The sequence below is a fragment of the Dermacentor albipictus genome, chromosome 5 (assembly GCF_038994185.2).
Source record: "Dermacentor albipictus isolate Rhodes 1998 colony chromosome 5, USDA_Dalb.pri_finalv2, whole genome shotgun sequence".
Classification (NCBI taxonomy): domain Eukaryota; kingdom Metazoa; phylum Arthropoda; class Arachnida; order Ixodida; family Ixodidae; genus Dermacentor; species Dermacentor albipictus.
The window spans coordinates 10,916,934-10,932,083 of NC_091825.1; the positions used below are offsets into that span (position 1 = coordinate 10,916,934).

The following is a 15,150-nucleotide window of genomic DNA, read 5'->3' on the forward strand; positions in this document are numbered from 1 at the left end:
GGATTCTAACCAACTAGCCCGCCAGCGTGTTTTAACCAAGTGCTGTCGCTGGGTCCTTTTCGCGCTTAGCAAATGGCACCATGCACTGTGGATCGGTTCCAATCGTCCACCCACCCAGCGATACATGTAAAGAGATGCCTGTTGCTGTTAAAAAATCTCTGCCCAGCACAATGTCCCGACACAAGTCTGGCACACACAGGAAGCGTTGATTGCGGCTGCTTGTGGCCCACTTTATTTTGCACTTGAGGGAAGTCGTTGACTGAGACCAGCCGGTTGCCAGGCGGAGTGCTTGTTCCTGTGTCTTGGGTTTGGCGCCCGCCTCGACCGCTACCCTTGCCGCCGGCAATCCAAGCAAGCTCACACTCGAGCCTGTGTCCAGTAGGGCCTGGAACGTCGTCCTCCCGATCTGCACTTCCAGGAGAGGCTCCTTGTTGCCGGCCAAGGCCGCTACTTGCAGTGCAGTCTTGTAGGTGCTTGCCGGTGTAGCACCTACCGTCCCCCGTTTCCTGTACACTGAGAGCGGATATGTCCGATCCCGTTGCATTGGTAGCAGCGGGGTGGGCCGCCACGCCGACCTGTAGGGCACTCGCGGGCCATGTGACCGATGCCTCCGCAGCGATAGCAGTTGAATCCTCTGTGGTCACGCGGCTGGTACCTTTGCTGCTGTGACGGCGTTGAGAGATGTGGCGTGCTTGTGGCGAATGCGGCCAATCTGTGCAATTGGTCTTGGTGGTAGGAGGGTGTATCGCCGCAGGGTCCAACGGCCAGGGGGATGCCGCCGGCGGATACTGGAACGGGGCGGCAGCCGCTGTGATCAACCCTCCGGGTTGTGTTCCCGGCACGCCAGCCACGTTTATAGCTGATTGGAAGGCCAAGTCTCTCGCGACTTGGTCAGTCGGGGGTAGTGGTGGCTTGTACTGCATGCGCCTCCAGAAACACTCCATGAGACCATCAGTAGCCTTCGCCAACTCCGCGAGACTGCTGAACTGTCTTCCCTCCACCAAATCATGGAGTTGCGGGTGCATCTGCCGCAGCACGCGGTCAACCTTTTCCGACTCGGGCACTTCGCCGCCAATCCGGTCATAGTAGGCCGCGATGGTATATATGAATTCCTTTAAATTTTCTTGGGGATGTTGCGTCCGGTGCTCCAGCTCTTGTTTCAAGCGGCGCTTCGCGTCAATGGAGGGGAATTTTGCAGTGAACTCCTCCCACGACGCAAACGAGTTCACGAATCGCCATCACAACTTCGCGCTACCTTCCAGCGCAGCAGGCACAATGTGCGTAAGCCTCTTGTCAGCTGCGACACTGCTGACCAAACAAAACGTTTCAAGAGCCGGTCCAAAAATTCCTCGGGGGACTGATGGTCGTTGAACCCCTTAAACCTTGGAGGCTGACCTGGCTGACCTCCGGTGGAGCGCGGAGCGCAGTTGCTCGCCGGTTGAACCGCCGCCGCCGTTGTCATAGAACCCATAGGCACTGCCTCGGCCGCCATCAGTCTGTCTGACAGCTGCCGTGATTTGCTCGCGTTCTATGGTGGATCCGCTCGTCTGCCCCAGCAGATGCTGTACTAATTGCTCGGGAACATCCACTGTTTCCATGTCCACGTAGATCCCAGATGAGCCCCCACTTGTCACGATCGATGACCGCCACACGTTGTCCCGAACTACCGCTTTATTTCCCGCACGCCAACCTCCCGCACCCGCAACCACACTCCGATCTCTTTTCACTCTCTCCCCGCACACTCGCGTCGCTGTCCTCCCCGCACTCACGCCACCTGTTCACCGCTCAGTCGACTACTGGCGATCCCGCGCTTGGCCTCCGAGAACCGTGGCTCCTCGTCGTGGGTCTTGGGCTCCCTTGCCCTGGCCCTTGCACGTCACACACCAAAGACAATGCAACATCTACACAGAAGTGGAATCAACAGCTTCTAAACAAACAACCAAATGTATGTGTACTGCTTTCACTCAGACTGCTTTCACTCGGACACCTACTTGGTATAGTAAAACCTCGTGAATTCAACCCACGTTAATTTGAACAAATTGGTAATTTGGACTCTTCCTTTGGTCACGGGAGGCATATGCATTACTTATACCTGCTAGGTCTCTTGATTTTCCCGGAAGACTCCTGAATTTTGACGACTCTGTAAGATTGTATGACGGAAAAAGAAATCTCCTGGAAATGCCTGCATGTTCGTCCCAAAGCATGTGCTAAGAGATTTATTAGCAACGGGCGCGAACGGGGTAGCTGTCACGAGCGTTCGGCGAAAGACAGCAACCACGAGCTCATGCCGGTAGCGATGGTGCTGTGGCGCAGGCGGCTACTCTTCTTCGTTACAATCGCCCTCCGCAGAAAAAGGTGCCATCCTGGCGGCTCAAGGCGAAGAGACTACTATTGGGTCGTAGTACGGCTTAAGGCGAGAGACGTGGACAAGTTCGCGGCCGCGATGGCGTAGGTCCGTCGATGGCGTGAGGGGCTCTACGATGTAATTGACGGAGGACGTTTGCTCGAGAACGCGGTAGGGTCCTAGGTACTTTGCGACAAGTTTTGAGGAGAGGCCGGGTGTAGTAGCGGGTACCCGAAGCCATACGAGAGAGCCAGGCAAAAAAGTTGGTGCAGAACGGCTGGCAGGTTGACGGGATTGCTGCTGCCACTGGTCCTCGGTGGAAAAAGAGCGGGCAAGCTGGCGGCATTCCTCAGCATGACGAGCAGCTTCAGATAGCGGAGTACTTTCGGACGCGTCAGGTGTATATGACAGAATAGTATCGAGAGTAGTAGAAGGTTCTCGTCCGTATAGGAGAAAGTAAGGGGAAAAACCAGTAGTTGCCTGGGTCGCAGTATTGTACGCATACGTCACGAAAGGGAGAACTTGGTCCCAGTTTGAATGATCAGAGGCGACGTACATGGAGAGCATATCGCCAAGAGTACGGTTGAAGCGCTCGGTCATGCCGTTAGTTTGCGGATGGTACGCTGTACTGGTGCGGTGAACGATTCGGCATTCGTCGAGTAGTGCCTTCAAAGCATCGGAAAGAAAGGCGCGGCCTCTGTCGCTCAGAAGTTCGCGAGGGGCACCGTGGCGAAGAACGAAATGTCGTAATAGGAACGATGCAACGTCGCGGGCGGTGGCAGTCGGCAGAGCAGCTGTTTCAGCATAGCGGGTTAAGTGATCCACTGCAACAATAATCCAGCGGTTGCCTGCTGGTGTGGAGGGTAGCGGTCCGTAGATGTCTATGCCAACACGATCAAAAGGCCGACGAGGGCAGGGAAGGGGTTGTGACGGGTAGACTTGTCCGGGAGGTAATTTTCGGCGTTGGCACGGAGCGCAGGAGCGAATGAACTTTCTGACGTAGTTATACATGCCTCGCCAATAAAATCGGATGCGTAGTCGAGCATAGGTCTTGAAGAGGCCGGCATGTGCGCACTGAGGGTCTGCGTGGAAAGCGTCGCAGATAAGGTCACGGAGATGGCGGGGTATCACGAGAAGCCACTTGCGACCGTCAGAGAGGTAATTACGACGATAAAGAAGGCCGTCGCGAATGCAGAAGTGGGTAGCCTGGCGGCGAAGAGCGCGCGATGGTGATGAGGTGGATGGATCAGAAAGGATGCTGATGAGAGCACTGATCCAGGGATCCTTGCGCTGCTCCGACGGCATGTTGCGCAGTGCATGAGATGGAACTGTGGGCTCAAGGGCGGATAGGCAAGCGCAGTCAGCGGAGACCGGTGAGCGAGAAAGGGCGTCAGCGTCCGTGTGTTTGCGGCCGGAACGGTAGAGGACGCGGATGTCGTACTCCTGTAGCTTAAGGGCCCAGCGAGCAAGTCGGCCAGATGGGTCCTTAAGGGTAGACAGCCAACAAAGGGCGTGATGGTCAGTGATGACATCGAAAGGGTGACCATACAAATAAGGACGGAATTTTCCAAGGGCCCAAATAATGGCTAAACACTCTTTCTCTGTAACAGAGTAATTAGCCTCGGCCTTTGTCAGAGTTCGGCTCGCGTAGGCAACGACATATTCATCAAAGCCCGCTTTTCGTTGTGCGAGTACGGCGCCAAGTCCGATGCCGCTGGCATCGGTGTGGACCTCTGTGGGCGCTGCAGGATCGAAGTGGCGGAGGATAGGTGGCGAGGTTAGCAGGCGGCGTAATTTCGTGAAGGCGTCATCACAGGCGGGCGACCAAGCGGAAAGTTCTTTGTCGCCACTTAGAAGGGCTGTCAGGGGTGCACTTATGGAAGCGAAATTTCGAATGAAACGTCGGAAGTATGAGCATAAACCAAGAAAACTTTGAAGCTCTTTTAACTTCTTTGGTTGCGGAAAGTCGGTGACAGCGCGGAGCTTGGCTGGATCCGGAAGGACGCCGTCTCGTGATACAACATGGCCAAGAATAGGGAGCTTTCGGGCACCAAAACGACATTTTTTTAAGTTAAGTTGAAGTCCCGCGACAGTAAGGCATTTGAGAACTTGCTCGAGACGGCTGAGATGGGTTTGGAAATCAGCGGAAAAGACAACTACGTCATCCAGGTAGCATAAACATGTGTTCCATTTGAGGCCGCGTAAAATATTATCCATGATTCTCTCAAAAGTGGCGGGAGCATTGCACAGGCCGAAAGGCATTACGATGAATTCGTACAATCCGTCAGGTGTCACAAATGCTGTTTTAGGTCGATCAGATGGTGCCAAGGGGACTTGCCAGTATCCGGAACGTAAATCCAGCGAAGAAAAGAATTCAGCTCCCTGCAAACAGTCGAGGGCGTCGTCGATGCGCGGTAACGGGTAAACGTCCTTGCGCGTTATCTTGTTCAGACTGGTGGCTGCTCAACGGCTGGAGGAACGGCTTGAGAGACTTGTTCTTGAATGAAGTCGCGGATCGTAGGATGCAAAGCAGGGGGTGGTTCCTGGACAGAAGATATCAACGATAGCTGGCGGGCGACCTCTGCGCGAACGAATTCCTGGATTTTGATGAAGAGAGTAGCATGGTTGTAGTCGTCGACCCCAAGGCTGGATAGAGAGTCGGCGGGCGGGGTGGGACGTCGGGTGTGAAGCCGTTGCCTGCGCAACTCGTCGTAACTCTGGCACAATTCGATGACTTCAGCGACAGAGTGAGGACTCTTCGATAATAACATTTGAAATGCGTCGTCCTGAATACCCTTCATTATATGTTTGATCTTCTCCTCCTCTGACATTGACGCATTCACCCGTTTGCAAAGGTCGACAATGTCCTCAATGTAGCTCGTGAAGTTTTCTCCGGTCTCTTGGGAACGTGTGCGCAAACGTTGTTCTGCACGAAGCTTTCTTACTGCAGGCCGACCAAAAACTTGGGTAAAGTTGGTCTTGAAGACCAACCACGAAGTGAGGTCGGCTTCATGGTTGAGAAACCAGAGTTTCGCAACGTCCGTAAGATAAAAGGCGACGTTTCTCAACTTGGTAACGTCGTCCCACTGGTTATGGGCACTCACTCGCTCATAAGACGAGATCCAATCTTCAACGTCTTTGTCATCTGTGCCGGAGAAGATAGGGGGATCTCGCTGACGCAAGGCACCGGCACAAACCAAGGTGGCCGGCGCCGTTGGAGGAGCTGGAGGAGTGCGTGCGTCGTCGGGCATGATGGGGGGTAGAGTGCGACTCCGAAGTTCCAGGGTGGTCGAAACCCAGCACCTCCACCACTTGCTAAGAGATTTATTAGCAACGGGCGCGAACGGGGTAGCTGTCACGAGCGTTCGGCGAAAGACAGCAACCACGAGCTCATGCCGGTAGCGATGGTGCTGTGGCGCAGGCGGCTACTCTTCTTCGTTACACATGCTTCAGTTTGCCAACCTAGCACCAGAGCTCGCACGATGCCAATTGTCATCGTCATCTCTGAAGAGGACGAAAATATGTAGCAGACCACGCGAAGCATTTGCAAAAGTGGGCGGCGGACTGTCAGCAGTTGCAGTATGAGAATGCAGCACCATCACTTTAGTTCAGTAAGCTGCGAGGCGCATCGCAGGCGTGGTGGTGCTCGTGTCAGCTTCTGCACGCTGTGTTTCTTTCCCGGGCAGGTTTTGCCTAGTGGTAGTACTAGCTTTCCCTCACACGCCGTTTTGTTTTTATCGTTGCAGTGTGCTATCTCATGTCGTAAGTGCTATGATAGGACTTTGCTGTTTGCCATGGTGCTCAGCAAAGAAAGAAAAAACTACCTTCAAGTGTTCTTGAAACGGTACGCAACGCAGTTCAGTTGTATTATTGCATCGTGGAAAGGTCAGCACCATGCATTCTGCACCATCTGCAACTGCAACATCAGTATATCCCACAGTGACAAAAACTGACATTGTTGCTCACGTTTTGTTGAAGAAGCACACTAACAATGTTGAATGCCAAGAGAAACAGCATCGAATGCCGCAGTTTTTCAGCAGGCAGGATGGCGACAGTGACGTGCGAAATGTTTGCTTATAGATTTTCTACTGGAGCAGGACATACCATTGAGCATCTCCGACCACGTGAGGCCCTTGCTGCGAAAATGTTCCCTACATCTGATGTTGCGAAGTGCTATGCCTGTTCTAGAACTAAGACAACAACCATTGTCGGCGAAATGGCAGGCCATGCACAAGAGTGTATGGGGAGTGCCTTGAAAAGACGATTTTTTGCGGTTGCCACCAACAGCTCTAACGACAGCCAGTGTAAGAGTTGGAGTCTGGCATGTAAAAGTGATAGCTGGCCCACGCTGTCATCCGACTCGTCCACGCTAGGGACATGGTTGAAGGAAGGAACATGTTGTCATCGAGAACTAGGAGTACGGAATTTATTTGCAATATTTACATGAAAACAGGAGAATGTTACGTCTCATCAGTCTAGTATGACTGAAAACGAAGCACCTCAAGCAGCCGAAAACGGCTGCTTAAACTCCCTATGTCCTCCCTAGACCCCCAGGCGAGGGAAAACTGACATCCAACCTTCGACCAATCGGGGCATCCAAAGTCTTCAATGTACCTGCCTTTGAGGGCGAGGGAATACACACTCATCCCCGCACTTTTGTATCACTGATCACACCGAGGAGAGAGGGCCCTCATAGACGGGGGTTGTCACTCATTACTCAAGCTGGCGCATCTTGATTTCGGAACCGACTCTGCAGTTAGCCTGTCAAACGATTGTGCCTCTCAAACTACTGTGACATTTACTGGGGCCCGTGAGAAAGCACTGTAAAGCACCCATTTCCAGTTCTCTTGCTCCAATTAAACCGTGAAGGCGACAGCGATCCAAGTAAGAATACTCGGTCTGCCAAATTTGGATAGCCTTGCTGGTGCCGTTGGGCTGTCCAGAGTAGGCGCATTGTTGGCTTCACGAAATGATACGTTAGAGCGGGTTGGGAGTGGTTCGAAGGTCACTCCCCCCGTAGGCTGATTATAACACCAGGCACAGCTGTACCTAATCGTGGTCACCTTCTTTCCTGAAGAATCTGGCCTTGTCGAGAGTGGACTGCTTACCTTAAGCACCCGAGAAAGACCTTTAAAGGGACGCAACATCACCAAGTTAATCATAGACAGGCTTGCTTCATTGGATGGGCCGCTGTCAAATTAGATAGCTTTTTGTTCAGATAATGCCTACATGATGATGGGGAAGAGAAATAGCGTAATGCAGTGCTAACAGCGGCCCATGAAAGCAAAGCAACTTGGATTCCCATACCATTTGATAAACATTGCTGCTGAGAAGGTAGCATCCCGTCTCCCATTGAAGGTCGACGAAGTCATTGTGGAAATTTTTTGTTATTTGGAAAGAAGTGCCAAAATAAAATGTGCACTCAAGCATTTTCATGAAATTCACAATAAGGAGTTTTGCAAGATCTTAAAGCAGGTTCCAACCCGGTGGCTTTCGTCAGGAAAATGCCTGGAAACGCTCCTGAATCAATGGGTGCGGCTCTTAAGTTTTTTCCTTTAAGAAGTGAAAAAGGACGTCCCCCATTTTCGACCTACTACAACATCCCCGAAATGCCAGCAGCGTCAGCAGAAGCTGAAGACTCTGAGCAGCACCAGTTCAGGCAAAAGAGAGACATCTGTTGAATCTACGCATGTGCCTGTGAAAGAAGCAGACTACAGTCGAACACGGATATATCGAACCCACATATATCAAATTATTGTCTGTATCGAACTCATAAATTATCCCCTTGAAAATTCTGTGTTAAAGTATAGAAATTCGTACGTTTATATCGAACGATATTTTTACCCGCTATTGGATATATAGAACACCACGCGATCTCGGCACTCGCTGCACCCGCGAGCTCCGCGCCTCCCCCGAAAGGCTCGGAAAATGTGAGAGCGAGAGGGAGGAATGCTCGGACTGTATTCCCGCTGCGCACGCTCTCCGACTTGCGGAACTGCTTTGTTTTTTCTCTCTCTCTCTCTCCCAATGTCTCTCATCCTTCCCTCACGTAGCCAGCAACGAAAGCGCCGGCGGCCTCCTCCTTTTGCCTTTTTTTTCTTGTTGCTTTTTCACAAGCTTTGCTCAGCCAACCACAGCTCCTGCCTTTCGTACGTCGCTGTCGCCTTCAGAGGTGGCCATCGCGAGCACTTTGTTGGCGGAGGCTGCGCACGTGAATTCTTGTGTTTTGTGCGCGTTCTTGTGTTTCGTGTTCATTATTGTTTTGCGTGCGTCTCACGGCACGTGTGACTGGATCGTGGTGAGCTGACGCGGAAGCAATGGCCGCAGCAAGCACAAGCAGCGTCAAGAAGCGCAAGAACCTGGACTTTGCGACAAAGCTGAAAGCCATTCAGCGTGTTGAGGCGAGCGAGAAAAGTGCGACGGTGGCAGACGACTTCAGGATTCCTCAGAGCAACGAACGTCGGGAGCTTGTCGTGTGCGCGCTCCTGCCCACGAGAAAGATGAAAAGGCCCTCTATGCGTGGTTTTTAGAGGTGCGGGCTAAGAACATTCCGGTGGATGGCCCAATGCTAATGGCTAAAGCTAAATGATTTGCCGCTGCACTCGGTGATGACAACTTCGCCGACAACACAGGGTGGCTGCAGAGGTTTAAGAACCGCCATAAGATAGTTGGCAAAACCATTTCTGAGGAAAGCAGAGCCATCATCAGCCAGGATATCCAGCAGTGGATTTCGAAGGAATGGCCGGAAATTTGCGCGAAGTTTTCACCTGCGGAAATCTTCAACGCCGACGAGACCAGGTTGTTTTGGCAGATGCTGCCCAGCAAGACGCTCGACGTCCGGGGCAGCACGTGTCACGGGGGCAAGATGAGCAAATTCCGCATGAGCGTTCTGCTCGCTGCAAACATGGATGGCTCTCAAAGGCTCCAGCCCTTTGTGATCGGCAAAGCAAGGGCACCGCGCTGCTTCAAAAACTGTAAGCAGCTCCCCGTTCGCTACGCCTTCAATAAGAAGGCGTGGATGACGCGTCAGCTGTTTAAAGAATGGCTGCAAGCGTGGGACGCCGAACTGGGCAAGTCGGGGCGTCACGCTTGCCTTTTTGTCGATAATTGCTCGGCCCATCACACCACCTGCGAGCTCGAAAACATCACGCTCAAGTTTCTGCCGGCGAACGCGACAGCGAAGTTGCAGCCGCTCGACCAGGGCATCATTAAGTCGTTCAAAGTCGGCTACAGGAGGCGACTCATTGATAGGCTTTTGGTGAACCTCCGCATAGGCACCGAGCTTAAGGTTGACCTGCTGGGGGCCATTCAAATGATGACGGGCGCCTGGAGAGATGTGAAGCAGGATACCGTGGCCAACTGCTTCCGGAAGGCAGGCCTCGTGACGGCCGAACTTCCCGAAACCTGCGAAGACGGCGACGGCGACAACGAGTGCATGGACAACGCATTTCGCGAGTTGTCGTCCCTTTTCCCGGCTGCCGTTCCAGCCGAAGTGTCTGCTGACGATTTTGTGAACGTTGACAGCAATGTTCAGGCTGTTGCGAGCCTCGCCGACGAGGACATTGTAGCTGCAGTCGCAGGACCCAGGCCGACAGCTCGAGTGGTGACGAAGATCGTCCGGACTAGGGGGCGGCTACATGCTCGTACTCCGCCGCTGAAGTGGCGGCCGCTTTCTGCTCGATTCGCCGTTGTTGCAGCGACATGGAAGGAACCGGGCTTTCGCACCTGAACAGCCTCGATAAGATCGAGGTTGGCGTCTTTAATTTCATTTGCAAGGCGAAGAAGCAGACCAACATAAGAGATTTTTTTTCATGCAAATAAAGCATTACGTTGTGTCGTGCATGCGGAAATAGTTGTCGAAGAAGCAGACCAACATAAGTGATTTTTTTTCACGCAAATAAAGCATTACGTTGCGTCGTGCGTGCGGAAATAGTTGTCATTCTTCAATGCGCCGATCGGTAGGTCATCGTCCGCCACAGGTAGTCTCTGGGCCTGCATTTTTTTATATCGAATTTTGAATATATCGAATTAATTCGTGATCCCCTTCGAGTTCAATATATCCGTGTTCGACTGTACTGATGTGTGCAAGACTGGATTAACTTGTATAAGACACGAGGAGCGGTTGTTTTCTATTCTTTAGCTCAGAGTTGAACAAAGCTTGCTGTCTGTTTGTGAATAACATTATTCCCGTTTTTGTGGCAGTAAACTGCCACCTGCAAGCACAAGCACCTCTAATACACAAGCTACAGCCTATACTTTTTGATCTTCTTGAGGACATCCTTTCCAGGTTTGTTAGGCCAGCGCTGCTGAAGAAGCACAAGGACATCCATATAATTGACTACCAGAGCAGAGATACACAAAAGGACAACAAAGACATGGTAATTGGGCAACAAGCTAGGTGCGTTGTTAACTCCAGCCAAGTGAGAAAATATAATTTTTTGAGGATGTTAGAAAGTGTATGGTTTCTGCTTGTGACTACATGCGCCTCGAATTTCGTTTTGGAAATGGTGCACTGGTCAACGCAAGAGTTGCAGATACAGAGGCCGTTGATAACATGTCATTTAAGAATGTCCTTTTCTTTGTTGAGTGGTTCCCAGCGTTATTGTCGCAGCAGGAGCAAGAGACCAGAGAATAAACTATACCTAGAAAAGTAAACTATTAATATTCTGGAAACGGAATTTGTAAAGCTGCAGGATTTTGGGATTCCTCCAAATGTGCTGCAAGAGGAAAGGCCAGATATGCAGTGGAGATCGATCTCGCCGCTTAGAGGTGCCGATGCACTTTTGAAATTCAGCCGTATTGCTCAAGTGATGCTGGGAATTCTCTCAATCCTGCACGGCGATACTGAATGCAAGCAGCAGTTCGGCATTGTGAGGAAGACTCGCACTGACTTACGTGCTTCTATGTCGAACAAGACACTTGGACAGGTTCTTCAGGCCAAATGTCACAGGCGTGGACCATGCTATTGCAGGTGTATTCCGAGAACTTAAAAAGGGCCAAGTTGGCCACCACAAGAATTTAGCAGCAGTGAAATAAAAATTCAACAGTGGATTTGCGTAGTGCGTGATGACGAGCCTATGCCAATGCGAAGAGCAGCAACATGGCAGCGCTCTTGCAGTTCGATTTCAATGCATGCGCGCAATGGGGAGCTTTTCCGCTAGAGTTTGCTATATCAGCTCTATGCTTGTATGAGAACAACAGGAATGCCAGGAGGCTTCATGCTTCTTTGTGCCTTTATAGCCTTTATTGCAGTTACTGCCATGCATAACACCGCGCTGGTTGCGTGCGTTCATAACTGCATGGTCGCCATCCATGACTGTCAATACAGTAGCACCCGCAGTTTCGTCCATAATGGTTGTGGCATGCATTAGTTTCGTTTTGCTTCGGTGTGTTTATCAGCCGCATGCCTTCATAACTGCATGGTCGCCATTCATAATTGCATTGATGCTGACTGCATGCTTTCAGAACTGCGTTGTCGTCCATGACCATATCGAAAGCGACCACGGTTTCACATCCGACAGGCAATCTGCCTGTCCATCCGAATTATTGGTCAGTGACTGTAACAAAGTTTTCAGAGCACATGTGCATTAAGGAATTCTGTTTTGATAAGGAAGACATGGAAGACCTGAACTTTGCGACTCCCAAGCACGTGTACTCCAGATACTGAATTATGCACTCTACATAAAGCTTGTCTCAAGAGAAATTCTATACGCAATGATACGGGGCTGTAATTCCAAAACTCATCTTGAAAGGAAGAAATTGTCATTCACCCAAGTGTAGCATGAAGCTACAAAGGATATGGTTGTCCCAGAAAAAGGTTTGCAGTTGAAGAAAAATTTGTCGTGGTCCAGAAATTGAACCTGGGACCAACACTTTTCCCTGGTCAGCTTACTAGGAGGCTGGCAGATCGCACAGCGAGGGCAAGTTCATTCTACTCGAAGCACAGGGACACTGAATATGGCACATCAGTTCTTTAGAATCTCGCAAGGTAGAGAGAGATTCATGAAAGAAAAAAATTGGTTTGATCTCAAGACCAAGGCAAATTTTTCTTCAACTGTGAAGCTTTTTTCTCAGGAAACAAGTGCTCTCTCTTTTTTTTTGTTATATATGAGGATTTCACAAGAGCTCAGTAGGCTTTTGTGGGTATCAGCATTACCAAAGGCTACTCACTAGTGGTAACTGCCGGCCTTGTTCACTTGCCTCTTGGTGTTATTAGTTTTGTTTGTCTCCATCAAACTACTTGAAGCACTTCAAACCATTAGGTGGCTGCCATGCATATTAGCATTGGCTGTGAGTATTTTTGTCATGAGAATTTCAGAGAGGAAACAGTTGACCACTACTTTCACCCATGCAAGGGTGCAGCTTTTGGGTTTTAAAGACCTTTGCCTGTTTTCTGATGAAGTGAAACGTAACCGAAAGTGCACCCACTGAGCTAGCTGTGGCCTGGTCCTGGTGATGGCACTGGTTGTTTCAATGAGTGCAGCTGAACGGCCATTGGAAAAAAAAACTACTTTTTGTTAGGTTATGCAATATTACCATATTTACTTGTGTAAGGCTCACTTTTTACCTCACTTTGGAGTGCAAAAAATTCTGAAAGTTTGACTAAGCGTCGCATGCGTACCTACATACTAGTTAATTTCTGCCAGCAGCAGCTAGATGGCACTAGTCACTGTCCTGCCATGGGTGGCATCGTCGTCACCATATCCTGGCAAATCATGCAGCACAGATTCAGTGCACGTCAATGGTGTCGACTGTGCTACGGTGTGTTGCATCATGATTTTGGCCGAATACAGGGGCATTGCTTCAAAGAATTCACACATGGATTTTGAATTGGGGGCATGCGATTTCACTCGAGACTGTTGTCAAAAGGTGACGGGAATCTCAAACACTAAGGATGGCATAGAGGATGACGAGCTTTGAAAGGATGCCATTGAGGCATGCTCTTTAAATGACGAGCACAGTGAAAGCGACAACTGAGTAAATGTTGGTTGCCACTAGTGGTTGTGTTATTCTGCATAGAGCACTTTGAGACTTCAGTGTGTAGCCAGTGAGTGTGTAAAGCTTACACCCTGTAAAAAATCAAGAAAAAAAAAACTGGGTCCTACAGGAGGAAATCTCCAAGTAAATAATAAAGAAAATGAGGGGACTTCTGTGGATTCTAAGGAAAACATTGCAATTGGTTGAAAGTGCTGTGGTTTGTCGCCTTGCTGGCAGCACACCTGTTTTCCAAACAAGCAGATGATTTGCTTTCTTTTTCTTCTTTCTTTTCCGCACTAAGTCATCTAGCAGCAGATCATCCATAAAATTTCATACATTCTTGCAAATTCCATAATGCTCTGGTTGACAAACTTGGAAGTTACTATATTTACTCGAATCTAACGCACACTTTCTTTTTTGATGAAACGGGTCCGAAAATTGCGTGCGCGTTAGAATCGAGTATGGCCCTAAACCTGCGTTATCACATTGCCATCAGCATTTCAATATGGCCGCTTTGTACACGCTTCGAACCTAGCTGCGGTAGCTTCCTCTATGTGCTGTAGTACGCGTGCTTAGGTTAGTTAGTACACCGTCCATCTTCCGGTTTTCTATGTTTGCTCTGTCAGCATGGAAGTGCCGACTGTGAAGACACGCGATGCCGCAAATAAAAGTAAAATGATCGTGTGTGGAGATGGACGGAAATTGGGCCGCATCACAGGTGTTTAGAGTTCCAGTAACTGGCGTGCGGGACTGGCACAAACAGAAGAGGCGTTCTGCTCCGGTAGCTGCTGTGTGTGGCGCTGCCACGCGGCCCCTATCTGAAATCGATCTACGACGGAGACACTGTCTACCCATCTAGGTTCACTGCACTGCGTTCTTGTCGCTTAGTTCGTGTTGAAGCAAGGGGCCGCACAAAGGTAAATTCGCTTGCTCCTGCTACAGCACTTCCCCACTCCATTGTTTTGATAAGTAATTGAGTAAGACGTGTTCATGTCTTGTGTGTGCGTGATACCATGCTTGTTAATTTAGTTAGTAAGCGAATATTTAGAAGTTTATACGTCCGATAAAACAGCTATCTTTTCACATGGCTGTCTACTGATTGGCGATCGCAATAGATGCTTTGCCTTTTGGGCGAAGCTGCGACTTTTTCTATCTATCGCAGCCTTAGTGTATTGGGAATAAATCTGTTTTTTTCAAATGAGAGAAAGTTAAATATCTGTATGAAAGTATGAGGTGCGCGGTGAAGGACTTTCTTTTTTTAGGTCACGGCAGACGGTTGCACGTTACGATCGAGGGCCCATTAGAATCGAATAAAAACGGTACATAGTTTCTGGTTGATAATTTGATATTCTGCAACATGAGTAGTCTCACTTTCTTGGTTGGTTGTTTCTGCCTCGCAGATGAAGAAAATGGAGATGTGGAATCACAAGCCATGGACACAGCGTGATGGCACCAGAATCCGCACATCTAAGAAGAAGGGGGGGGGGAGAGTCATTTAAAACAATGCATCATCTTTATGTAGAAGGTGTAGAGCCTAGAACGTACAGAAATGAACCGACATAGCATTGTTTCAAAAATAAATGTGCTGATATGGAGGTCTTCCTTTTCTAAGATTCCCATTTGGTGAAATGGAATTTACAACACAATATGCTGAAACAAGCTAAAGGGGCAGCAAACCTGATGCCATAAGCATTTTGTGAACTTTGGCATTTAGAAAGTGTGACTCAGATATGCTTTATTTATTAGTACTACCCTCAGGGCCAGAGGCATTACAGAGGGGAGTGGAACATACGGGAAAAATGACACGATACAGGTTTTGTTCTGTTAAC

At 49.9% G+C, this 15,150-nt stretch overlaps 1 protein-coding gene across 6 annotated transcripts in view; it reads left to right on the top strand.

The window, feature by feature from the left end:
* The window catches only part of thoc7 (THO complex 7), a 68,180-nt gene extending 53,248 nt beyond the window's left edge, over positions 1-14,932 (top strand). For all 6 annotated transcript variants that reach the window (XM_070538269.1, XM_070538268.1, XM_070538272.1 and 3 more), the window contains one exon: positions 14,722-14,932. In XM_070538269.1, coding sequence (XP_070394370.1) covers positions 14,722-14,768 — 47 coding nt within the window. In that variant the 3' untranslated portion in view covers positions 14,769-14,932. The remainder of the gene's footprint in view (positions 1-14,721) is intronic.
* Positions 14,933-15,150: the final 218 nt, after the last annotated feature.